Raw genomic sequence first — 27787 nt, forward strand, 5'->3', positions numbered from 1 at the left:
ACGGCAAAATTCGTAATTAAACGCAAAGTTGCGCGTGGATGCACCGAGCGCGGACGAGCGGTGAACAATGTTATGCAGTCGATAGCGGATCTCCGCAGGCCCTGACTGTCGTTCGGCAGCGAGCGAACCGCATGAATTTTTATGAGCTTAGGAAATTAATTTGTGTTTTTCGCTAAGCCCCGGCTCAGCGCCGCGGTAATTAATTGCGCTGATTGCTCTGCATCATTAATAAGCGGTTCTCTGGGTTTCGTAACGTTCGCCCCTGCCGGGCGGCGGATTCTCTCTGGTTCTACGTGCGCCCAATACCGTCGTCTCCCCCCACCCCCCCTCGTCCTTTTGCCCGCGCGTGGTTCAACCATCATCGGGACAGTCTACGGTTTTTGAATTTGTAAACAACGCGTCTGTATTTTCGTAATTCGCCGGCAAATGAGCCGTTCAACGTTTGAATCGCGAACCGAGCAATTATATTGTACAGCGTTATAGAGGCTCGCCAAAGTATAGGGTCAGTTGCAATATTATAGAATATTACAGAATTATAAAAGTGTAAATTCGATATATTATATAGTATTATAAGCACTAAGAGCCTAATATGGAAAGTTAGGACTTTGGTAAAAAAAGTAAACATTTTCTAAACCATTGTTATATTTTAAATTTGACTGTTACCAGTCAAAAGTGCGTAAAATTTCCTATAAATTCATAATATTTAAGTTTTTATAAAAGTATTCCATATTAGAGCAAGCGACCCTACGAATGCTATTGAAACTTCGAACAATAAAACTGTGTATGTCAAACTGTAGCTCTGAAAGTGATATTGTGAGATTAACTCGAACTGGAATAATAATCCAGATTTGCTTATTTCTGGGACAGCCCATAAAGCGTCGTTCTGTTTTGTTTCAGATACCAGTTATTCTCCGTATCACCCTGCTCTGCACGGCGTCGGCGACGAATCCTTCGGAAGGCGAAAACAAAGGAGAAACAGAACCACGTTCACCCTTCAACAACTGGAGGAACTAGAGTCTGCGTTTAGGCAGACGCACTACCCGGATGTCTTCACGAGAGAGGATCTGGCAATAAAGATTCACCTCACAGAGGCTAGAGTTCAGGTTAGCACAACAGTTTAAATAAATACACAGGGTGTTTCGCCACCTCTAGGAAAAATTTTAATGGGCGATTCTAGAGATCAAAATAAGACGAAAATCAAGGACACCAATTTGTTGATTGAGGTTTTCTTAAAAAGTTATTAACGTTTCAAGTTAGTTAATATATGTATACTAGTTTAAATTAGTGGTTCTCACTCAGAAAACTGTAAGACTGTCGATACGTCAGTAAAAGTATGAATTTCTCATGCTCAGTGAGAACCAATACTACAAGCAGAACTTTAAACGTTAATAACTTTTTAACGGAGCTTCAATCAACAAATTGGTATTCTTGATTTTCGTCTTCTTTTGGCTTTTAAAATCTCCCATTAAAATTTTATATGCCTATTAATTGGAGTATATCTATATATGAAGTGATAAAAACGAGCAATATAATCACAGATCTCTGGCCACACATTATATTTGCAGTAAAGAATTTTTTTTTCGAAACTGCGTAGGATTTTGGGGGTATGTGTATTGACCAAAAATGATTGTAATTGACCCCCGCAACCGAAAATAATTTTTTTAGAACGATTTGAAATTATGTAATTTTACCCAAAAATTTTAACACCTACTATTATTTTTTTCTGGAAAGTGCTTAGGATTTTGGGGATATGTTTATTCACCAAAAATAATTGTAATTAGCCCCCGCAACCGAAAATAATTTTTTTCGAACGATTTGAAACCTTTCGATTTCGTTGAAAAATTTAGGCAGCTACCCCCTGTCAATTTTTCTTAAAAATTCGTTTTTCATTTTTAATAAATTTTGTTGACACGTTACAGAAAAGTTGTCTAATACTTTTTTGTAGCTACCCATGGGCTCTACTTCTCAAAAAAGTTTCATTGAAATATTTTCACTATTGTAGGAGTTATGGCTGTTTGAATATTGGACCATTTTTATGGGGTTTTTCTCATTTTGCTGGGTCAAAGACCAACTTTTCGAATATTTTTGCGATTTGTACATATTCTCTACTAAAATACGCGTAGTTTGCTTTTTTAAACATTAAAATCGTCCAAGCCGTTCAGAAGTTATGACGTTTTAAAGATTCGCATGAAAATTCGGGCAGAGATTTCTGGCCTGAAATTGTTTTCGGTAAGGAATTTTTTTCTCGAAAATACGTAGAATTTCGGGGTTATGTGTAATGACCAAAAATGATTGTAATTGATCCCTGCAATCGAAAATAATTTTTTCAGAACGATTTAAAATTATTTTTTCCCAGAGGTGGCCGAACACCGTACATATTGTTTAAAAATACATATTCTTCGAAATGAATTTCTCTTATGTAATGAGAAACTACAAATTCAAAGTATTTGTATTTTTTTAGTTTTATACATTTTAGCTTGGATTCGTACCAATCGCGATAGTACCACGATTAGATTTCCATTTTTTAAACAATTTATATCAATACAAACACATAGATGAAGTAGTGCAACGCTTAAAAAATTCTACAATCTCTTATATTTGACAGAATTGAGTGATCCCACATCAACTTCAAAAATTGAGAAAAAGGGTAATAAAAAGATTACGTAGAAATTACGAATTAATCGATTCAACGAAGTGCGTTGATTACTAAAATTAAGTTATTGACTTTATCATCAGAATTACTTTCGGCGAAAATCCATAAACAATCAACCAGAAAGGAAATAGTTAAACTCGTCGATGTGTATAACAACGCGTAGCAATGTCAGAACACGAGGGGTCAATCGGACGAACTGCAATGATCGATTGTTTTAATGCGCGACGGTGGATCACCGCCGTAAGGGCAAGAGCACAAGGTGCAGGGTAGGTTTAGGGTACATCGAATGCCCGAGGAAGCTGCTGACACCCTCGACCTGACATAATCTGCTGACAGAGTAAGCCGGTAATCTCCGGGATTACTTTGTACCCTTGGCTACGTCCTCCTGGCCATATTTACTCGCACCGCGCGTAATTCGCGCTGCAGAGAATCCCTGCAGTAATAGCGATTTCCTACCGAACTCCTGTTGGAACATCTGCAGGATATCTGATCGCCGATGTCGAATTTTTAATTCCGCCCACTCTTTACGCGCGTTAACGCTGCCGGAATTCTGCGAGGGACTTTTTCTCGTTTGTTTCTAAATTTAATCATCGGTACGTAACTGTTGGAACATGGAAATTCGTGGGGTTAATCGCGACATCTATGTTATCATACAATAGACGAATATACAATTAAGGTACGCAGGATGTAAACGAACATGTAAAAAATAGTTTCGTATTTAGGGTCAAAGTTGCTTCGTCTCGAGTACGCGTGGATTCGAATCATGACAGTCCGTTGGTCATCGCGACCACGTGCGTGAGAGGCCACATGTACCCTCGAACCTCGTGGTCGTCGACGAGTTAACCTGGACGCGATACGACTCCGAATTGCCTTTGAAATATTATCGAGGATAGTTGTACATCAGTGTTAGCCAAGTGCAAGATTTTCCTAATATCTCTAGCGTTTATTGAAGCTCGAATAGAGGAAAGGAAAGATGAGAATTCGACGTCTGATCGAAAATCGAGGAATTAACAGGGCCACCGCAGTGGTAATCGTCGAGAAAAATCGAGAACAATGGTGGAGAGTTTGGCAAAGAATCCTTCAGCGTCGCGTCCAGCGGAGGGTCACGGTATTATCCCAATGCATTGTCCGGATTATAAGACGAGAAGGCCATGCTAGTCAGCGGTGTACACAATGGGAGGAAGGTAGGGACAGGGCGGCTATGACGCAATTACGGCGCAGACTCATTGTTTCATTAGGGAAGACAAAGGGAATCTGAAATAATGGACAAATAGGCGCGTTTATGCAGTGCCGGTTCTCTTCTCCTACTCCAATTAGAGCCTCGTGCGGGGAAGGGCGCGCGGGGGTGGGCCAGCATCGCCCGGTAGATCGTCGGAGGCAGGTTCCCTGCGAGGGCGCGCACTACTGACATTTGTTCGTCGCCTGTGTGCACCGTGCTTGACAATTATATGCCGCACACCGGCAGAAACTACCGAGGAGCATGCGCGTAGTAAACCTGGACGAGCACGACGTCGCGTGCTCTGGTCCGTTTGAATTTCAAAGCGTGTAATAATACGAATTACGGGCCAACGAGATGGGAGCCGACACACCTGCCTCTGTGTACCCCGGAAGCCTTTCGCGCCGCTTTTCCGACGCTGAATTTTCAACGTCGCGACACCGAGCATGATATTCTTGGTCTCGTTGCCAAGCGCCTCTTCCTTGTTGCAAACGATTAACACTCGAATGGCGGAATGGTTAGACGACGGAGCCGAGTCGTTTCCGGCCCGACGATTGCGACCTCAGACGACGGATTTTCTATTTCTATACGAAGAAAACACATGTTCGTGAAGTGAATTATAGCATTTCATATTTGAATAATACAACAATACGATCTGCGAAGAATTTTAACGATATTTTCACTCGAAATACGAGGTGTGTAAATTAAGTAATGAGATTGGTAACGTAGTGTTCAATCTGTCAATATTTGGGACGTGTGATACGCCTTCGATACAAGTTTATACCCGCTAGAGTCATTTGGTTGTTCGTAGCAATTGTTTTCGTAAAACAGTTCTTTCTAGTGCGTTCTAAGAATGAGCCAAAGTCATGCCGATTTGCTTTTTCGATAGCTAGAGAATCGTCCACAAACAGTTTGTGCCTCAAGGCCAAACGGTCAATCAACACTTTTACCAAGAAGTTCTAGAAAAAGGGTCATGCGTGTGAAGGTAAACATCAAGAACAACTGGGTGTTCGATGAACAACAATGCGCCTTGTCACACAGCAATCTCAGTAAATGAGTTTTTGCTCCTCAGCCTCCTTTTATTCGCCTGACTTGAGTCCTTGTGATTTTTTCCTCTTCCCGAAATTGAAAAATCACCTCAAGAGACGTCATTTTGGGACACACGATAACATATTGCGGCTGTAACCGACCAGCTGAAGGCTATGTATACCAGTATCTGAGTTCCAGCACTGCTATGAGGATTGGAAAAAATGTCTTCAGCGCTGTGTGGCTTCCCAAGGAAGTTATTTTGAGGGAGACAATATTGAATTGTAATTCTATTCGAATAAAAAAATTTTTTTAAATCAGTCTCATTACTTAATTTACACACCTCGTACACTTTATCTTGATTAACACATTCACTGGCAGATCAAAACCGTACAATATTTTGCAAGACCAAAATTTTAATTTTAGACGATTGTAAACTGCACAACCTAAAATTTGTTTCGATACTTATTTTAGTAAGTTTGCTAAAATCCACAAATCCTATCTAAATTTATTTCCCTCGACATCTCAACTTGAGAATGAATTTTTCTAGTTCCATAGTGGAAAATCCTGCTACTCATATATGGCTGATATGGCAGTCAAAGTGTTAAGGGGACCAGGCAGACAGATTAAGTCTTTTTGTAAAAATTTATTACAAAAAAATGGTTAGGTATAAATAATTCCCCTTTTACACGATGTTTTGATAGCTTGAAATGTATTTCAATACAAATTTTTTATTGCAAAATCTTGTCAAACAACCATGTAGCGAGCACTTAAACAAATAGATATTATTTTTATTTTGCAGTGATTTCTCTTTTCCAGATGAAGCGAATCGAATCTACCAAATAGCAAAATACTGGGAATGAACCCCGCTTTGCACTGAACCTATTTAAATATTGACAAAAATCAAAATTGTGAAAATAGCGCATCAAATACGGAAAATGGAGATTTTAAGATAAACAACTTGTCTTATAAATTTTTTTTTCTGAAATTAGAAGTTTTTACAGATTCATACTGAGGTTCAGTGCATAAAGGAACACTTTTTACGTATTCTTATTTTTCACCAGGTCATGAAACTTTATCATTTGACTGCCTGGTTCCCTTAAGAGAGTATTAGCTGTCTAGACTGTCATATTTTTGGCATTTTTTGTTATTTTTTCTTTAATGGTAGGTATACTGTTTTGTACTGAGATTTTGCAGATATATTTATTCATCTTATAAGCGTGTACAGTATTTTTTTCATCACAAAATATTAAAAATTGTAAGAGTTATAACTTCTTGTTTAACGGCTCTTCTGAAAAGGGTGCTCCACTGGCTTCGACGATAAAGTCAATTAAAGCTAAAATATCTTCATAAGGACCAGTGTAATTGTAGCAGAAATTAGGGAGAAGTCAAAGTACCGATAAATGAAAGAATAACGGCACTTCAAGTTTCGAATTTCTATTGTTTAACCTTTCTTTTATCTTTAGCATATTAAACAAAATAGTAAAACTCTATATTTTTTAAAATATGTAGTTTCAGCGATAAAGGCGTGTCTTCTGAATATTCTCTCCAAATTCGAAGTCAATCGGTCTGCTAGATCTTGAAATATCATGAAAGTCAGTTTAAGAAAACGCATTTAAGCAAGCATAACTCCCACAATTTTAAATATTTTATGATCAAAAAAATATTGTGCATACTTATAAGATGAATAGATATATCTGTAAAATCTCACTACAAAACAGCTCGCCTATCATTAAAAAAAAAATCACAAAATGAGTAGAAAAAATGATACTCTAAAATTATAATCACGAAGCTTTTCGATCCTCATTAAACTATCGTTACAACGCACAGAAATTATTACTCGAACAAACTGAATTTCCTTAAATGAAAAATCAACTCCGTTGCACAAGCTCTTTGAATTAAAACTGCATGAATTTCATTCGAACAATCTGAATCATGAAATGCTTTATCTATTAACGATTAAAAGCAGATTCGGATAGCAGGTGTCGAAATATTAAGTATTTAACTTAGGGCAAAGCGGAGTAACGTCCATTATCCGCATACGTTGGATTAAATGTATTTAAAAAGAATAAAAGGAAGAAGGTTATGAAAGAACAGAGGTATGACGGAGAAGGGAACGCGCGAAATACTCAAGAGAGAAAAATAACAATACCTTCTGCCATTAAATTATGTGTCGTACTAATGCGCTTACAAATTTACACGCAAAAATATTCCTTTTAGTTCTTTCAACGTAAGCGTAATGAAGAGTTAAGAGGCTTTGACAAACGAATTTTGCACGCAGTTTTTAACCGTACAGTATAAATTTACAATGCGATTTACTTGTTAGAAATTCTGTTAATTTTTTAAGTCGAGCAATTTTTCAAGCTTTACTCTCATTTAAATATTCAATCCTGTAAATACTTTAACATTTATTTATAAATTCCGATAAAATGTGTTTCGTAAAAAAAATCTGCCATTCAGTCTGTACACGAAAATATAAACAAGTCCTTATGAGTTTTTAATAATTTGTGAATAAAAGGTTCAAGAGCGATATTGTTTCAATTATTCTTATCCGATAACAAACTATCGTATCGATGTAATTACTGGTTATTTTTATAGTCGCTATTATGGAAAACATCTGGCGAAGCGTAGTGTCGACGCGTTCGGCGTAAAGCCCTCATAAAATTGAGTAACAAGTGTCGAAAGATTAAATACGTTTATTTTGCGGGGTAGCGAACCCGGCGCCATTACCGACGTCTTTCGGATTAAATTCGTATTGGGGAAAAAATGGCGGAAGAGAGAAAAGGAACGAACGAGACAGAGAGAGAGAGAGAAGAACGACTGGTCCCGGCGGAACTGCGGCTTTGTTCTCAGCTATTACTCGCCCCCGTAACCTTGAGGATATTATTATATCTCTCCCCCGTCGACCAGCATCCCCCGTCCTTTTTCCGCGAGCTCGAATTCGGAGCCATCGGAGCCGCGGCGCTCGTCGTATTTATTTTATTAAACCATTTCCCAAGCTTCCCGACGTGAAACTTTTCCTACCGAACGAAGGATAATCATTTCCGTGGCTCCGTCTATAATACGTTTTGTCTTCCGGAGGCAAATCTGTTTACACGACCGTAATCGACTTCGCCGGAGCTACGTTTATTTTATTATCGATTTAAATCTATTAATGAGCCCGTTCCGTTCGTCCGTGCTTCCTTGGACTGTTTCGTTCGTTTAACTCTGCGGAATGAAAAAAGAAAACTAATGGAAATTTCTTTACGCAATAACGAAGTTACTTAAAACGAGGTTAATTAAGAAACGAAAAAAGCGAAACCCGTTTATCGTGATATTTACAGGGAAATGAAGACTGAAACGAAATAGCCTCGTATCGAGATTTCGATGAAAATTCGCGGGTTTGTAAAGACTTCAGGGGGGATTCTCGAGTAACAGATCAAGAAACTCAATTGTTGTTTCCATAAAAGGTAAAACAATTCCTACACATATTTTTCATTTTTTATTTTTACACATACTGCATGGCACGCCGATAATAGTTACATCGTCAGAAAGGATTACAAAAATTGCGTTAAATTCACTCTCATAATAAAAAGAAGAAACAAAAAATTTTGTTTGCACTTTATGAATATCTTTTTACACCTTAGAAAGCCTAAGCCAATATTATTAATAGTTTGCTAGAGAAGAATTATATAAAAGTCATGTGTTTATACTGCTGTTACACGAGAATCCCTCCTTAATTTATATCTTGCGTTCTATACAGGGTGAGGCTGTATCTCTGTTCCACGTAAAGATAGAGCAAAATCGTACGATAAGTATGCTACGTATTCACAGAATTGTCCAAATAAAAAATACATTTTAATTCCTCGTAATGAGTATCGATGTCAATGAAATTCAAGGAAATCGCTTTCATCTCGTTCACGCGAGGATCATCATCGAGAATTCGAGGATACTGTCCTCCGTGCGATGATCGAAAGCAATAGCGCGCCACATTGTCTAGGTGAAGATAGCCGTGGAGTCGTAGCGGGCCGCTGGGTATAATAAAGGCTATTTCAGTTGGTATTATGTCAAGTTAGCCTCGTTAGCGGAACTCGAGCTTTTTAAAAAACACTCGACCGCCGTGGTTGCTGTCGGCTCGTTGAACATGTACACCGGCAAGAGACCACCCCTCTGACCAGCTACGAATGCCACCCCGTACATGCAATTATCCTTTCATATTCGCGCACGAGAGCCAGGTGTAGTTAAAGCAGCTTAAGTGCCGCCTTCAGCGCCGTTCCTCATCTTACTCTCGTTTCCTTTTTTCTTCCCTTTGCGTCACCTTCTTCACGGCCCTCTTCCACTTCCGTCGTAGGTGGCTGTTCCAGGCTGATTAGGCCACACATAGTCCTCGATGATAATTCGATGCTCGAGAAATTACAGACAAATTTTAATCGCTCGATTCCGATACTCTTCTTACCATTGATTGTTCGAAAATTGCGCAACACCGAATAACAGGTATACTGTAAATTTTTAGGTATGGTTCCAAAATCGCAGAGCAAAGTGGCGGAAAACCGAACGTATGCTGGAGGAGCAGAGGAAACGCGAGGGTGGAGGAGGTGCTGGTACATTAGAAACGACAGGGCTGGCACCACCATCGTCTTCATCGGCGGGTCCAAGTCCCACCGGACACGATCCTGAAGGTACGCGAATAAAAACAGTTCACAAGCTTCTTGCGCTTACCAACACTTTCGCGCAACGATTCGAACGGTGTCTTTTATTCGTATATAGGGCGGTCGATGTTACTTTCAAACTTATACGAGAGAATTGTTTTAACGGTATGCCTTCTTATATTTGAATATCATTACTGGGTAAACAATGGGAATAATCACAGGATATTAATTCGGGTTCGGGCTATCGGTTTTCGAAAAAATGGATTAACTCAGAAACTAAACCCGATCGTCTTCCATACGAAAAGGAAATATTATTGGAAATGATATATCAGGTCGTTCCATATGTTCGTGCCGAGTTTTGTACAATTTAAAACAATATTTTGAACAATAAGCCTCTTTTCGTTCGACAACTGTCTCCCCTTCCTTTGGCGAAGCCATTGTCTAGTCGCTACAAAACTTATTTGATTTTTTATTAAAACGTTGACGTTTTCAAATTCTTTACTCACTAATAAGCCTGGAATGAGAACTTCATGAGATTCATGCAATCAGGCTCAAGCACCATCAAGAAAATTTCGTTCCGTGAGCCAGTGTGGATTCCAAACTTCGAGCTTAGACACAATATCTATTTGTTTTAAATTTATATGAATTGCTGTTAGTATGTTTACAATTTCAGAAATCCCCTGAACTAACAAATTTTGTTTGTATTTCATTAAATTACAAATTTCAGAATATCGAACGGCACGAACGTATGGAACGCCCTAATATTAACCTTATCGAAATCGGTGAGGGTGTACCTTCTCGTCAGGTTCGCCCAAAGACGCATCGTTATTTTAAAAACCACTTGATGCAACCCGACCCGACGTCGAATAAATCGTATTGACGTAATTCCTGGTTCTTTCCTCGAAAGGTACAACGAGCAGCAGCGCCCCAGACGCGGAGGACGCCGGCCCAGATGGAGCTGGAGGATCGAGGAGCCCCAGCACGACTTCCGCCTCGGTCAGTCCGCGGCCCCAGCAGAGTCAGCCGTCCCTGGGTGGCGTCTCGACGCCACCGCCAACCCCCATAAGGGCGCCACCGCCACCACCTAGCACCGTGGGGGGCCTCGGACCACCCGCCGAGAGGTGAGCTTTTAGCTTCGTTTGTATTTACGTCTTTAGGAAATATCTTCCTTCCCCTCTGCTCCCGCTTCGTCGCCGGCCATCCAGAGTCACTTGCGATTCCACGGTCCAAGCACCGCTGAACACGTCGACCGGATGCTTGATACGCGCCATTAAACCACTCCTCGCAGCTTCCTCCGTGCTCTCCCTCTTTCACTGCCTCCCAACCCTCCTGCCGCGCGCTCCTCGATCCGACAGTCGCTGCCACTCGTATAATCGCGATAATCGTCGCCTCGTTAAATCGCTATCGGACCCCTCTTGCGTACGGGCAGAGATTCCGCGAGCTTCTCCGCTTCGATTCAACGAAGCCTCGCGTTTCAACGCTTTGATGGCCGCGCATTTCACGCGAACACTACCGCCCCCCCCCCCCCCGGGGGATTCTGAAGTTATATACAGTCGTGGACAGAATTAAGAGGACAGGTGAATGAAATACGTATAAATTAAATTTAACCAAAGTAGTATAACTATTGTGCACTTGAGTTTTATATATTGTACAGGGTGAGTCACGAACTAGTCCCTTTCGATAGTCTGACAAAAGAATGTTTCCTATCAAACGTTAATCAGTATTTAACCGACAAGAAATTGCAGTTGCTTAAATTTAGAAACACATTGATTTTCAATAAAAAATTAAGGTCACTGTTATATTTTTAAGTGGAACTAGGTATCTTTAATTTCGTAGTATCGTAGGCGACGTCGAGACGAATTAAGCGACCTACATATTACACGATAACTTTTAGATGACATTGAAGGGAAAATTGCTATGAATTTATTGCCACAATATTTGAAATAATTCGGCGATATATAACATCAAGGCCTCGCATTTAGACGTAAACAAATGAACGTAAACATTACGAATGGTTATTTATTCAGCTTCAAAACCTAGCACACAAAGTAAAAGGAAAATTTATACAAAATGTATACAAAATACGTAGAAATGTACAAAGAAGTTCTCTAATTGAACTTACACAGAAGACTTTATTACAAAGAATGGAACTTTGTGTTGCAGAAAGTGGAATGCAGTTCGAACATTTAATTTAATTACTAATTACATGCACCTTTTTAAGAAAAAGTGCTGGCTAGTAATAACGCAAACATCCTGTATTTAAATTTGAATTAATTTTCAATTAAATAAACGATTTATGATCCAGTTTTATCGTACAATAGTCGTACGATCAGTAGGATTTGCTGAAACTTCTTTGGGTATGTAGCGTCAAAGTAAATTTCAAAATAAACATAGAAGATGGCACAAATTATAATAGGTGATATATTCAGTGGATAGAGGATGGAATGCCCTTTAAAACGAGCGTTCGAACAAGTCGATAGCTTTATTAGGTCCGGAGATATAGCGATTTTAGTTTCAAGTCGATCGCGTGGTTAGTTCCGGAGATAGGGTTTGTTTACGTTTTATTGTTTACGTCGCAAGTTCATTGATCTCGCGCGCGTGAATAGTAAACAGTCACTTGGTCACGACTCACGTGCGAGAGAGAGGTGTTTTACATAAATTACGATATCTCAAAAACGAAAATTCGGATCGACATAAACCAAAAACCATTTTAAAGGGGAAGGTTTACCGCTTCCAACAATGGCTTAATAATTAACAAAATACTACTAGTTTCGGAACAGCACGCGTCTATGATTTAACTATTTTAATATGCGTTGTATGACTGTTCTAAGAAAGTGGAAACTGAAGATTCTCTCCTACATTGGAAGCTAACCAGAATTTGATACCAAATTTTGTCCAGTTAAAATATAAACTACAAACTACATATTTTTCTCAGAAAACAAACAATAAGAATAGAAGTGAATAGAGAATTTTATTATACAATAAGAATGAAAGTGGAGTGCTAAAATAATATTGTCTGTTATGAATTCTAAACGAAATTTAAAAAATCATTTTGTCGGTCGTTTGATCGGTCCCGGTAGGTTAAACCTATGATTTATGGAAACAAGTTCAATGACGGCCGAGAAAACACAAAATAGATCAGAATAAATCTTTGTAAACTTTATAATTACTAAATATTCAAACATCTATAACTTTGGGAACTTTGCGAATTTTGCTCTACTACTTTAGGAATATACCCGGGAGTCTAAACTTGGAGAAAATGCAATAATCCAAAAATCAATATTTTCGATCCTCTACATCAGAAAACCCCTTTGAAGGTTATATTTAGTTCTTAGCTTTGTAAGTTTCATGACCCTTGTAACTTTTTTTGGAGTAAACTACTACAAATTTTTTACTAGCCTTAAAAAAAAAATCTCAACGAAGACGATGAACGATATGTTATTTTATTCGCGTATAAAATTTCAAGTTAATTCGGTCCATTTGTGCCCAAGATGGAACGTCGAGAAGCTTGAAAAATGTTGTTTCGAGAAAAATAGCTTTAAAGTTTGGCCTGCATCGTCACAGTACACGTATGTATAAGAAGTTCGGTTCGAAGACCCGCAACTTGGCCAATTTTTCAAATTTCACCATAATACTTTACAATTACGTTTTTAAGACTTCAAACTTTTCGAAAACGCGAAAAAAGAAAATCGATTTTATTTTCCCGGTCGAACCAAGCCAGACGAACTCACGTTCCTCGCAAAATATGTGATTATGACTTATAAAACTTGAAGTAGTATCTAGTGGTGATTGACTCGAACAAACGAATAACAAATATGGCGGCTACGAAAATTGAAAGTTCCATCCCCGTTGTTGGAAAACCTTGTATTTCAACGGGCAGCAAGTATCCGACAGTAGGTTTTTATAATCCCAGACAGGATTCCCCTCGAATCGACGGGGAGGTAAGAACAATACCGAAAAGGTAGACACACGGAATATACTCGGAGACGGCTGACTCGAGTCAAGATGGTGGAACAGGCCAAAGAACAGGGCGTTTTGGAGAGGGGGCGAAACGGTACGAAGATACTCCTTCGCCGTCTCCGCAGTTGTAATTTATTTAAAACCGCTCGCCGTAAATATATCCTCATCATTTATTCAGGGGCTCGGCAGCTTCTCGACTGCAGGGGTGTATGCTTTGCGTTCCTCCTTACCTAACATCCAACCTAGAAGTCTCGCTCCGTGCAGTCGATTCGCGGAACAAGGGCGGATCTGGGGTTACACGCTGGAAGGGGCTCGTCTTTCTTTTACCCCACATCTTCCTTGTTTTACGATAACGTTCTTAGCGTGGGATTTAAATTACTCACGGGAAACGTAATCTTCAGTGGAATTGGTTTGCGTTTGGCCCACCGCGATCCGTTTCCGTCTACGTCTATCTTTGCTCGTTGAATTTCCGTATCGATCTTATGTGTTTACAACGAGTTTCAAGTATCAGAAATTTCTTTCGATGTATTGTCTGTTTAATCCAAGTCCTTAATGTCAAGTTTCACAATTATGAAGCAACTCCCTTGTCATCGAGTCTTATACAGGGTGTTCGACCACCGCTGGAAAAATTTTAATGGGAGATTCTAGAGGCCAAAATAAGACGAAAATCAAGGATACTAATTTGTTGATTGAGGCTTCGTTAAAAAGTTATAGGAACATTTCCGGCCACACAGAATATTTTCGGTAAAGAATTTTTTTCTCGAAAGTGGATAGGATTTTGGAGGTATGTGTATTCACCAAAAATGATCGTAATTGACCCCTCCAACTAAACATAATTTTACAGAACGATTTGAAATTTTTTTTTTTTCAGTGTAATCAGACAGTTATGGTCAGACATTATATTTTCAGTAATAAATTTTTTTCTCGAAAGTGCCTAGGATTTCGGGGGTATGTCTATTCACGAAAAATGATTTTAATTTCCCCCCGCAGCTAAAAATAATTTTTTTAGAAATATTTGAAATTTTTTAATTTAATTTTTTAATAACTTTTTAACGAAACCTCAATCAAGAAATTGATATTCTTGATTTTCGTCTTATTTCGGTCTCTAGAATCTCTCAGTAAAATTTTTCCCAGGGTTCGCGAGGTATTCGTAAAACAAATCTATTCTTTTTCATGGCCATACCTCTTTGAAAGAAATTTAAACAAAATTAAATAGTAAAGATTTGACATACAATTTGGAATTAAATCATAGGTCAACGCCCTTACGATAATTGGTTGGTAAAACAATTCAGCAGAAGGAAACATTTTCCTCGCACTTTTCCGAGATTAATACTAATCTCCGACATCGCGAAACTCCCAAATTACGCTTAATAAACGGGAACGGTACTTTCAAACGCAATTTTCTCATATTCCTGCAGAGAACTAGCAAACACGCGAAAACATTGTGTTGAGTCGAATAATTTTCGTTCCCCTATATACGGCGGATTCGCATGGGTTAATTACACTCGTGGACAAAAAAGAAATACTACTTGCGTGCTAGAATAGAAAATTCTTGGAGAGAATTATCTGGAGCAGTGTATGCAAATGGGAGGAAATTTGAAACATCAGCTGGAAAGAAACGTCGCAATAGAACAAGCTAATTTATCTATGAAATGCGCGTTATTGAAACGATCGATCGAATATGTACTAAATTTTTATTTATACATTTTATACGTGCTTTCCTTGTGAATGTAAAAGCAGGTTATATTCGAGGTGTGACGATAAAGTTTCAAGAATAATTTTGTTTCCCTTCTCGGTAACAACGGGAACAATTACGTCCGCTATAGTGAGATCAACGTTGAAAACTTTGGCATCGATACGTTGAAAGCACTTTTACAGCGACGTTGACGGGTCTGAAACCGTGGAAACTGTGTAGACGTCGTGGTTAAACGCATGGAGACGAAGAAATTAATTGCGTGTACGCGAGGGAGGCAAACGAGCGCATGTAAGCAAGGCGCACGCTAGGATACGCGGCTAATTGCCGCTAATTATCGCACTTACCGCAGTTCAGGCTTTCCTCTTTGCGCTTCCACCGCCGCCTTCTGCCTCCTTCGCCCTCTGCTCCACCCCCGCGCGTCGACCTGCCGCAGTTTCCCTAGCACAGTTTTCTTCCGTCAACTAAAATCTGTTTCGACTCATGTTCTCCGGATGCTCATAGACTCTACCACTTCCGTTTCCGCTTTCGCGTAACGATCCAGCGACTGTCATCCGCCTATTTCGTTACTGTCTCTCCAACCATCGAAAGAAACCTTTTAACTTTTACAAATAGAAGTTACTCGCAAACCACTAAATTTTAAATCGCTTCTTTTCCGTTCTATGTTAATTAATTCTTCTACGCGTAACAATATTTAACGGTTTAAAATTAATCATTTCGAATCGTTCTCGCTCGTCTTTGCAAAAGTTTAACTCGATTATTTTACAATTTCGCGTCTCCTCGGTTCGAAATTCCGATCGTTAAGCTCATATTGCTCTTCAATTTTCTTTCCCCGTAGCGGCATCTTCATAAAATTATTTACTCTTTTCCCCCAATCTCGGAGTTCCCGCAGTTCCACTTAGATCTCCTTAATTTTCTTTTTTTCCCCTCCCCAAAACCGCTGTATCCACTTGTATATGTTTATGTTTGTCTAGCGTCGTATCTCTCTGTTTACTTGCTTCGTTTCGTTCCTCTCCGTCGAATTAACTATCTTTCCCCTTCGGCCCCGAAGCTTTCGCTGCACCGACGTTCCCGTCCTTCTTGCACTCTGTCTCGAGCTTCACCTCGGGCTCGTTACATTAATTAAACAATATTTGCGATTAATATTTGAGATAATCATCAGCGCCTCGAAGCAGCTTCTGCTGGCTGGCGGAGGATGCGGAATAGCGCGCGTGCTAATCGGGTTAGCGCTTTCATGGGCCCTTCTGCCTTTCCCTTACTCCTCCCTTCGTCATTCTCTTACCCACAACTTCGTAGGGACGGAAACTGTAATTTCTTCTCGGACGAATCATCCGCATCTCAACAGTCTGACAACGTTTTGATACAATTTCATAGACGTCTAGACAAATACAGACGCACGATAAAAAGCAAAACCGAACGCAAGCATTTTATTCGATGCTTGAATATAAAAATCTACTTTCATAACTATACTGCGTGTCATAACTATAAAACTACACTAAAATTTTCAACTTTATACAGAGTGTTCGGCCACCCCTGGGAAAAATTTTAATGGGGGATTCTAGAGACCAAAAGAGGACGAAAATCAAGAATATCAATTTGTTGATGGAGACTTCGTTAAAAAGTTATTAACGTTTAAAGTTCCGCCGTACTGAATTTTTTTCTAGAAAGTGGGTAGGATTTCGGGGGTAGGTCTATTCACCAAAAATTATTGTAATTGACCCCCGCAACCGAAAATAATTTTTCCAGAACGATTTGAAATTTTTTAATTTTGTCGAAAAATTTCACACCTTATCGAATTTTTTTCTAGGAAATGAGTAGGATTTCATGGGTAGGTCTATTCACCAAAAATTATTGTACTTGACCCCCGCAACCGAAAATAATTTTTCCAGAACGATTTGAAATATTTTTTTTCGCCGAAAAATTTCAGCAGCTACCCTCTGTTGATTTTTCTTAAAAACTGATTTCTGATTTTTAATAATTTTATTTGACGCCCTACAGAAAAGTTGTGTAATACTTTTTTCTAGGTACATATGAGCTCTAGTTTGCAAAAAAATTTCATTGAAATATATTCACAATTGTAAGAGTTATGGCTGTTTGAAGATTGGACCATTTTTATGGGGGTTTTCTCATTTTGCGGGGTCAAGGAACAACTTTTGGAATATTTTTTGAATTTCCACATATTCTCCATCAAAATACGCGTAGTTTGCCTTTTCGAACATTAAAATCCTCCAATCCATTCAAAAGTTATGATGTTTCAAAGATTCGCATGAAAATTCGGGCAGACATTTCTGGCCAGAAATTATATTTTCGGTAAGGAATTTTTTTCTCGAAACTGAGTAGGATTTCGGGGGTATGTCTGTTGACCAAAAATAGTTGCAATTGATCCCTGCAATCGAAAATAATTTTTTCAGAACGATTCGAAAGTCTTTTTTTTCAGTATAACCAGACAGTTATGGTCAGACATTATATTTTCAGTAATGAATTTTTTTCTCGAAAGTGCGTAGGAATTCAGGTATATGTCTATTCACCAAAAATTATTGTAATTGACCCCCGCAACCGAAAATAATTTTTCCGTGAATGATTTAAAATTGTTGAATTTAATTTTTTAATAACCTAACGAAGCCTCAATGAAAAAATTGATATTTTTGATTTTTATCTTATTTTGGCCTCCAGAATCTCTCATTAAAATTTTTCCCAGGAGTATCCAGACACCCTGTATATAAAGTTAAAAGGCAGTATCCTACTTCTAGGATTTCCAACGACAAAAATGAATAGCAACGAATATATTAAAATAGTAAGAAACAAATTGGACTTTTCAACAAGTCAACGCCTCCGTTAATGACAGTCGTGCAACTGTAGCATGGCTACGGGACCATAATATTGAAGTTTTAACCCTCTGCACTCCGGATTATACTTCAATTTTGGTACCAGCAGCTCCCAACGCTTTTAAGTGTTTTATTTGAAATTTACGTTAACTAAAAAATGGAGCAATTTAAACAATTAGAGGTACAAACAAATTCAATTAAATATCTGTTTTATTTACACTATTATTGTATTTTTTAATTTTCAAGTGTATAATGTCTCTTTGATTTGGACTTAAAAAATGTCTAGTGGGATTCGACAAAGGGGCTCCTGAAATAAAAACTGATGTCACACTCAACATAGGAGTTCAAAGGGTTAAAGTAACCAGCGTGTTTACCTGATCAGAATCCAATAGGGAACAACCTGAGCATTGTTGCTCAAAAAATCTATACTGGTAATAAACAGTATCAAAATATATCTGAACTAAGAAATACAATTACAACAGCGTGGGGCGAAGTACAAAATACAATACGACAAAATCTAATAAGAAGTATGAGAAATCGACTAATTGAAATTGTTGAAAATAAAGGAGGTCCTACACGTTATTAAATTATTGTTATAGCTTAATTAAATTGTATTCTCAGCGCAATATTTGTATAATTTGTTTAATAAGGATACCCCGATATTCCGATTTTATAGTTATGAAACAAGATTAAATCAGCTTTCTGTAATTCTTCCTCTTTCTAGTGGATACAATTTATCCTTCTTTGACAGAATATCGTTTCTTAAAACAATTTCAAATATGGCACACTTTGCTTTTCATTATTTTCACAGCAACATATGAAAAGTGAAAATTTTAGAGTGGTTTTTTAGTTATGACACGCAGTGTATTTAAAAATGAAGCTAACGCAGGAGTATAGAGCTTCTCCATCGTTATTATTGATTTGGCAACTAAGTAATTGCGAATTTTTTTAATAAAATAAAAAACAATTCTTTCATGGAATGAAATAACTTTACTCAGTAATGTATTGTCCATTTTTAACAATGACCTTTTGCCATCTTTCAGACAGCATCATAATTCCACGTTCACAAAAGTTCTGATAAAAAACTGAACACGATACCTTTACGATTGACGAATTCTGGCTGCTTTTCTTGAATTGCATTATTCAGTTTGGTTAGTTTGTTGAATGTACACATTCGAGTTGATCGTTTAGTTGAATAGTCAAAGCTCAAAGTAGATAATTCCTTTGTAATCCCACCAAACTGATAACATAGTCTTCTTTACACGAATATCGACTTTGGTTGTCGTTTGAGCCGGTTCATCTTGCTTGCTCCACGATCTGTTCCGATCGATACTGTTGTAAACATGTTTTCATAAGCAAATCACAGATGTCAATGCGTTGTTTTAAGTGGATTTCTTTGAGTTCTCGAGGAACTCATACATCGAGTTTCTTTATGTAGCCAAGTTGTTTTAAACGCATTTCGATGCATGTACCCGATACATCGAGCTTCCCTGCAATTTCACGCGTTGTACTACGACGATCCGAATCGATTAATGCTTTGATTTGGTCGTCGTCAACTTCAACTGGACGGCCTGAACGTTTATCTTTTGAGTGAAAAATCATCAAAATGAAATGTAAGGCTCTTTTAAGACTTCGTCGTCATACACAGCAAATAACTTTTTGCGAGCTTGCGATGCGTTTTTTCCTTCACGGAAGTAATAAAACAAAATATGACGGCTCGTTTCGAATTTCCATTGTTCAACCGACGCCAAAACAAAACTACACAATCGATCGATACAACGTTTCTTCTGAATGACAATTAAAGTACTATCAGATATATGGGTTTCACGTTTCGAATACATTAATGCATATAATGTATAACTATGTAGTCAATTACATAGTTGCCAAACCAATAATTGACACCTGGCAATGGACGCAGGAACCGACACATGTACGGGAAATTAGCTCTCCTCCAGGAGCAATGAATTAATAAATATCGTTTTCGTGAATTTTCCAGCACTCCAGGATTGGCAGCGGGTTTCAGGCCAGTCGAACCACCAACGTCGCTCTTCTTCTCCCCGCACTTGGCGGCCCAATTCTCGCCGCCACTGTTCGGTAACAAGGTGGTCAGCAGCGCGCCGACATCTTTAACCTCGACGACTCCTTCGCTGTGGACTACGAGCGATCATCGACCCAGCAGCCTGCAGGACATGTTGTCCTGGTCCCCGGCAGGCTGGCCAGGCTCCATGTGCGGTTGCTGCAAGCCTGGAACCGGTGATCTTCATAGAAACAGTAGCCTAGCCGAGCTCAGAAGAAAAGCTCAGGAACATTCGACCGCTTCCGCGCTTCTCGGCGGTCTCGCCGGATTTCCCGGCGGACTACCCTTGCCCCTGCATCTGCCATTGCTGCCGCCCCTGCTGGGACTCTCCAGGAGGCCGGAGCACCATCATCACCATCTACCCAGTATAGTGCACCAGATACAACCGACCACGAAAGAGGATCCCTAAGATCGTCGCTCGCGGCGCCACTCGCATAATAGCTGATTGAACCTTTGGCCACCACGGCCCTTGCAACTGGGCACGTATACGTTTCTGAACACTGGTTTCTGTTGTTCTTTTTCTATCGTTTATGGACGATCATGTTTTAGACAAGGTTGGAGGGTCTCCGAATCGGTCGACGGTGCAAGAGTATGATTTAAAGGGGATAACCACGGTGCAGGATCGAGACGTATGTTTTATCTCTTTTCACAAATTTTACTATTTAACACTATTTCACACGGACGATGGATCTTCTCGTCGAGCAGCTATAAAAAATTTTTAGCACGTCGATAAATTAATATAAAAGCTTTCCAGAGCTTGGAAATATCCGCAAAAATTGCCTTACTTTTTCAATTCGACGCCATGGTTGTCTTCCTTAACGTGTTTGGGAGCATTCGAGATCTTTAGAGGCACGCGTGCTCGTGTTGTTGATGCAGTTGTTGGGAAACTGTTTACTTGAGATAGTCTTTAATTCGAATATTTCGGGGTGAAATCTCGTTTCTTTTCTATTGTGTTTGTCTATTTCGTCGAATTTAGAATTTCGCGAGCATTAAAGTTGTTTGGGTAATTTTTGAATTTTAATTTATAAAACCATAGGAGACTTCGACTTTTACAGGTTCCCTGGTTTTGTATGTTTACGTTTGATAGTTGTCCTCGAATATTTTTACCTGAATTCTCGACGAGGAAGAAGAAAAATTGTAAGTAACATTGATTACGATGGTATAGCATTTTACATTGACGAGTATTAACGGAGAGTGCTAGAGGATGAGACTTCGATAGTAGATTTAAACTTTTGAAATCTGATTCTGTTTGCTGCTGCTTATTTGACAATATAATTTCTTTTTTAATATACAGCTGTTTTTTATCCCATTCGTAGATCTTACAATGTTCCACATTAAATATTCTGAAACGTTTGCTAATTTAAAAGACGTCTCTATTTACCAGTATCATCGATGGATTTTCTTCAAACGTGTCTTCTTAATTCGCTTTAAACTACGTATTAGTAATTTCAAAATTTAATTCCAAAATAATGGGTTTTAAATTTACTTGGAGTACAGTCGTTTTAAAGAAAATAAACGACGCATTTTAATTAAAATTCGATAACGATGATATAATCAAAATATGGTGCAACCGAAGCTCTTTCACCCAGCTCCTTGGAATTTATTTCAGAATCAAAAAATACGAGTTCGACGCGTCTAATAAACGGTCCACCGAAATGAATAATCAAATAGTTGCATCAAATATTTATTTTACAAATATCCCTCCGTTTAAAAGATAAATGTACAAAAATCAGTTTCCTTGGATCAAAGTGAAGACGAATCATCGATTGCGAAAGACCAATACGTGCCTGATGCGCTCTATACTTAATTATCCGACAAACAAAGCAGTAAAAATCGTGTCTGTGAATCAACATCCAAATATACGTTGTCAATATTGAAACAACAGTCGCAAATTACCAATCAGATTCAATTATTTTTGAGCTCTTGGTCTTTTTTGGACTGTTGGGAAAAAACACGTAAAAATTCATCCCAGTTTGGTGAACTTATCGCGATAATAAAATATATTTCCAACAATATTCATTAAGTAATTCTTTAAAATTCATGCATAAATATTATAGAAATAATTCCATTTATTCCAGTACAATTTATATGTTCGTCAGAATATTTTTTAAACTCGTAGTATTTATAATACCAGAATTCTGTAAAATTATTTGAATCTTTGATGAATCTAAGCTTTCCGAATCGCTGGCTGAAGAATCACGATTCAATCGATGAACGCGTTGGTAATGAAATCGTTTAATTAAAAAGAGTTTTCTTCTACCAAAAAGGTAATACCTCGTGCGTTGCAACCCAATCAAACTATTGAATATACAAGATAATTTATATTGCGATAGAATAATTTATATCACACTTAAATCGAGTCTACGACAATTTTCTTGAATTATATGATTACTCTATCATATTATTCAAATAATACGGATATCCGTATTACCCGTGTAACACGGACATCCGCTTTAATCGCGCGATCCAAGCACGCGCCAACAGAAATAATATTTCCATAGATGAAAATTTCTTTTTCATTGTGCCAATATAGGGATATCGTTGCGAAACAACATGGTTTCTCTTATATTCGGATGCACGGATTCGTGGATACTCGTAACCCTAAAACAGGTAACTGGAGCTTGGAGAGTTCTTCAATTAAGATTTGAAATAAATCGTTCATAACAAATTCATCGTTCATAAACAAAGGTTCAAACTATTCGACTGTTTTAAATTATAAAATAAATATTTCTCGTTTAGGATCACAGCAATGTGTTCCACAACCGTTTGTCATTTTTTACATCGTTTGATAACTTTATTAACGCAAAAGCTTTTCGTTTTTCCTGTTAGCAAAACGTACAAAAATTTGTTGGTTTACGAATTCATCGGCTGGATTTCGTATTTTCAATATAAATGTTATTTTCATCGAGGATTAACATTATGCTAAATAATTTATAAATCCGTTCAATACTTTCGAATCGGTATAATTAGTTTGTTTTAAAAATAGTATAAATTAATTCCTCTGCAACGTTAATATTTGCGAAATTTTTCGAAATGTTAAAGAAGGAACGAACCAAATAATTAGTTAAAAACGAATTGGATACCAAAAATTAAAGAAGTACTATTCTGTAACAATACAAACTTTTGTAAAATTCATTTCTTCTTATCGATCCTAAAAATTAGTGCATAAGAAGCAATTTCTTTGGCACCTAGGAGAACATTACAATATATTTACTATCCAGTGATTTTTAATGTATCGGTGTATATTTCTTGTGTAGACGATCTAATTATTTTGAGTCGTGCAGTATTTCTGACACTTCCAATATTTATTACGATATATTTAAATCGATACGATAGTACGATACTAAATATTGAAACCCAAAAACATATGTGTATACCGTGCGACAAAATACGAAAGAATCTCCAGTTTTCCGTGCCTGACCTAACGATCAAGGGTTCTCGAGTATCGTTCAGAAATCCTGAATCAGGATCACGCGACACAGTCGTAGAAAATGTGCAAATTGCCCACGAGTCGATGGCTATTCGTGCATGCCTTACGATGTACTTGCCAATGATTTATTGATATAATTTTAGAAAAATCTAAGAGGGGGGGAGATTACTGCTGTACGAATACTATTAATCGCAGAGTCTAAGTCGAGCGTATAGAGGAACACGCGAAGAACAATGGTATAAAATCGTGAAACTCTGAAAACGATCGCGTGAATTCACTTTGATATCTCGGCAGTTATGCTCGTAATGGTAAAAATCGTTTTGTTCGCGTTGCAATATGATTACCGTTGTTCTTCTGGATTACGGAACCGAGGTATAACGACGGAAGGAACGTAGATACTAGTAGAGACCTGTATATTACATCCCGGTGAATTGTCATTGCTAATCAAGGATAATCTAATAACAGCATGTTACAGACTAGCGACTATTATGTATCCTGAATTGTGGGTAGTGAATTATCGAATAAACTTGTTCTCTCGTGATAAGCCTGTGTAAAAACTGTTGTCTTTTCTGGCCTCTTTAATTCCCATCCCGCATTGCAGCGTGTTCGGAACGCGAGTACAAATGTTAGCGTAGAAACGTAAAATTAAAAATTAGATCCGAGGTAGAATGCTCTGGAAAGTTTAAGAAATTCTAAATTATACGTGTGAAGCATGCAATTTAATTATTTCGTTAAAAAAATTGTGCATATTTTGCTCTGAAAGCAGTCCTCGAGCATTCCCTTATTTATCGGAAGATTAATAAAAAACACTTTTATTTGTTGTCGCCATCTAAAATGACCTACGTGCGACGAGAGTTGAAATTTCTGTTTTTTTTTAATACCGCACGCGAGTGCAAATTTATGCACGAAACGCGGACCGCAAAGAAAAAATTCAGGTTGACGCTAGTCTAGGTAAAAGTAACATTTATACTATTTTGTATCAGCGACACGACGCGTCGCAGCTTCAGTTTGAGTATAACGTACTTACCGAGAACTTTATCTTTTCGATAACTATTAATTTTATTTTGAAACAAGATTTCAGAGGTACTTTGTTACCTAGCCAAGATTCTCATTAATTTTATAACTTATTAGACTTACAGACTAAAATTTTCAGGACATACCCGATGCGGTATATTGTCAAGGATCAGGTGTTCACTTAAGGGATCCCTCGAATCAACTCAGTGATCAAAGGCTATGGTGAACCTATCAGAGAGATTTGCTGGAGTACCAACATCTAATAGCAATTGAGCGTTGAATTATAACCGATCTACAAAGGAGAGGATTGATCGTCAACGTGTGTTTGCTGATATATTCCTAATCAGTTTGAAACGATGCAAGCACAGTTAGAGATATTAAACTTGCTCGATTGTCTCGCGATCATTTTCTGCAAACGATGCACTAACGGAATTACATTTAACAAAGATAGGAAATAACAGGAAAAAAAATTATTTGCATCTTCTAAACTAGTAATTGGTGCAAAGCGTCGAACTGATATTGTTTTTAGGCTAGATTAACCCCCTAAAGTCTTCGTGCAACTAGCTCGAAAATTTATTACCCCGCAAATAACACCGCCGGAGAGCAGATAGGCTATCAGAACTCTGATCGCATCAGTGTTCCGTTCGAAACCACTTTCGTCGGCTGATCCTCGAAAAATGACGGATTTTTAAACGTGGCACGCCTCCGAGAACCTAAGACGGGACGAACAGCGGGAAAGAATAGAAGAAGAGGACAGCATCGGGTGAAACTTGGCTGCGAGGGAGGGTTGGCAGGGCCAGCGGAAGGGGTTGTTGGCAATCAATGCTCCTCATAAGAAAAGCTCACCCTCTCTTATGGGATCAACCCTCCTCTGGAGTACGCGGTGAGGTCTGTATCTACAAAAAGGAGGAGAGGCACGAGCTAGTTAGGTGGGGAGACAGAGCTAGCATAGAAGACGACAAGCGAGAACATCCGTAAGATGAAACGAGACAGGGAGGGGAAGATCTATTTCAGACAGAACGAGAGAAACGGGTGTAACGGAGAAAGGCTGGAGAGGGGAAAAGCCAGAGAGGGGAAAGTCTGTTTGCGTGGAGAAGAGACGAGCAGGGAACGTGTACTACGTAGGAGCGACAGAGACAGAGGAGGAGCCAGAGGGAGAGGGTCGAAACGACGCGAGGGGGTTGTTCCTGGTTCGACCAACCAGAGACAAGACGCCATTGATCGGCACGTGGCTCCGGGTTGGTTCAACGGATTCCAACGTGGGTGGAGGGTGCAGCTTTTGCTTCCCTCGAATCTGACCGTGGTGGTGGCAGTGTCGAAGGAGGTGGAGGAGGACAAGGAGAAGAAGCTCCTCGTGGTGGGGCAGAGACGCGCGTTCTGCACACTCCGTTACACTTACTGGTAAACCGTATTAATCAACGACATCATGGTTTATCCCCCATTCCTCCCCACTCCTTGGCATCCATCTACCTCAACCTACCGTCCTCCACCTTCGCAGACTCCATCGCGATCTATAGCGAAACCTGCACTGACATAGCCTTACAGCACCCTCTCCGGCGGATACGAGCAAGACGAAGGGCCGGAGGGGCGAAAGACTGATAGTAGAAAGAGCGAGGGAACCAGGAGGGGGAGGGTAAAGACGCGTATGCGAGAGAAATACGAAACGAATGGGGAAGGAAAGCGTAGAAGAAGGAAAGGTGTCTGCGAGAGAGGGACGAATTGATTGTGAAGAACGAGAAGTATATGAAAAGAAACGAGAAGAAAATGAAATGTAGGACGGGGGGAGGGTTGTGAGAACGAAACCGTGGCGGAGAGAGGTTTACAGAAGTTGAAGCAAGCGAAGAAAATGCAACGATGAATTTATGAAACGGTATAGGAAATACGCATTGGAGGACAAGGAAGCAGAAGGTGGAAGATGTCAAGATAGGGTGCAGCGAAGAACGTCAGTGGGGAACTAAATTTGAGAAGTAAATTTGTTATTTACACATTCGTTGGTATATATATTCCTTATAAGATTTCTATATCAGTGAAAATTCTGAGATTTACACGGTGACTACTGTATCTTTCATGAATATAAAAGCAGCTATTGAAGATCTCTCTGATGGGTGGTTGAAAATAAATAAATGATATCATAAAGAGAAAATAACAGAGAACAGATGGAAGGCCCTCGAATGGAAGGAAGAGAATAGGGGAAAAGGAAAGTAGAAACGAGGCGCCAGGTCACTTTGGGAGAAGATATCGACGCTTAACGATGTCTCTCGATACCCATTACGTGGCTAGCCGGGATTCAACGATCCCGTACCACCATCCCTACCATTGTGTATAGTCAAAGAAAAATCCAATTGATCCTTTTGTCGCAACCTTAAGAGTCTCGCGCGATCAATATTACCAACAACCCTTTTTTTTATTCGAAACATTTTTTAGATAATCAAGACTCACCGAATAACCAGACTGTTTGCTACCGGTAATACTTGTAAAATACGTGCGTTATTATTTCGTCGCCAAGTCGACGACACTAACTTCGTTTCTCAAACGTAATAGTTTGCGCAAGTGCTTCTTCACGCCTAAATTATTTAGTTAGATATCCGATTTCTCCTTCGACTGGTTGTGTTTTGTACAATTTTGCCTACAATCCTTCGTACTCGCTTAAAATCAGATGCAATTCCACGCCGGGTGTTTCGGGGATGAAGAACTTTCGCGAAAGTTGTTACCGAGAATTTGAATACGAAAAACTTACCTAAAACGGATAAAACACGCACGTTCAATTACCGAACACAGGTTTTTAAAGCGAGATTCGCTCGATGATAGTTCACATTCTTTCCGCCTACGCTTACTTTGAACTAGAGTAAATTCTTCTAAATCCTGCAATCAACGTATAGGGTCAGTTGCCCTAATATGAAACACGTTCCTAATTTTGATCACCGTAATATTAACCTTTAACAGTATAGTAGAGACTTCTCGACTCATTTTTGTTTTTACAGCGATAAAAGCAGTCGAAAAAATAGTTTAGCGGAATTATTCTTTTTGCAGGGTTTGAAGACCAACGGTGAGGTGTTTAAAAATAAATTTTAAATTAATTTACTATTTCTCAAATAAAATATATTTGGAAAAAAAACTATAAAAATGACACAAATGTTTAATTTCATAGTACTATGACATTTCTAGAATAACATTTTTCGGGGAATTCCCGAGAAATGCACAATTTTAACAAACAATTTCTCCGAATTGAAACTACATATTGTTTTAATTAATTTTATAAAAAATT

At 38.7% G+C, this 27787-nt stretch overlaps 1 protein-coding gene across 1 annotated transcript in view; it reads left to right on the forward strand.

Annotated features, from left to right (window-relative positions):
- Window positions 1-24040, forward strand: part of Drgx (Dorsal root ganglia homeobox) — a 92455-nt gene extending 68415 nt beyond the window's left edge. Inside the window, exons 3-6 of the mRNA XM_076779192.1 lie at window positions 898-1103; window positions 9388-9553; window positions 10431-10644; window positions 19998-24040. Coding sequence (XP_076635307.1) covers window positions 898-1103; window positions 9388-9553; window positions 10431-10644; window positions 19998-20487 — 1076 coding nt within the window. The 3' untranslated portion in view covers window positions 20488-24040. The remainder of the gene's footprint in view (window positions 1-897; window positions 1104-9387; window positions 9554-10430; window positions 10645-19997) is intronic.
- The last annotated feature ends 3747 nt before the right edge of the window (window positions 24041-27787 follow it).

This window comes from Colletes latitarsis, chromosome 11 (genome assembly GCF_051014445.1).
Source record: "Colletes latitarsis isolate SP2378_abdomen chromosome 11, iyColLati1, whole genome shotgun sequence".
Taxonomy (NCBI): domain Eukaryota; kingdom Metazoa; phylum Arthropoda; class Insecta; order Hymenoptera; family Colletidae; genus Colletes; species Colletes latitarsis.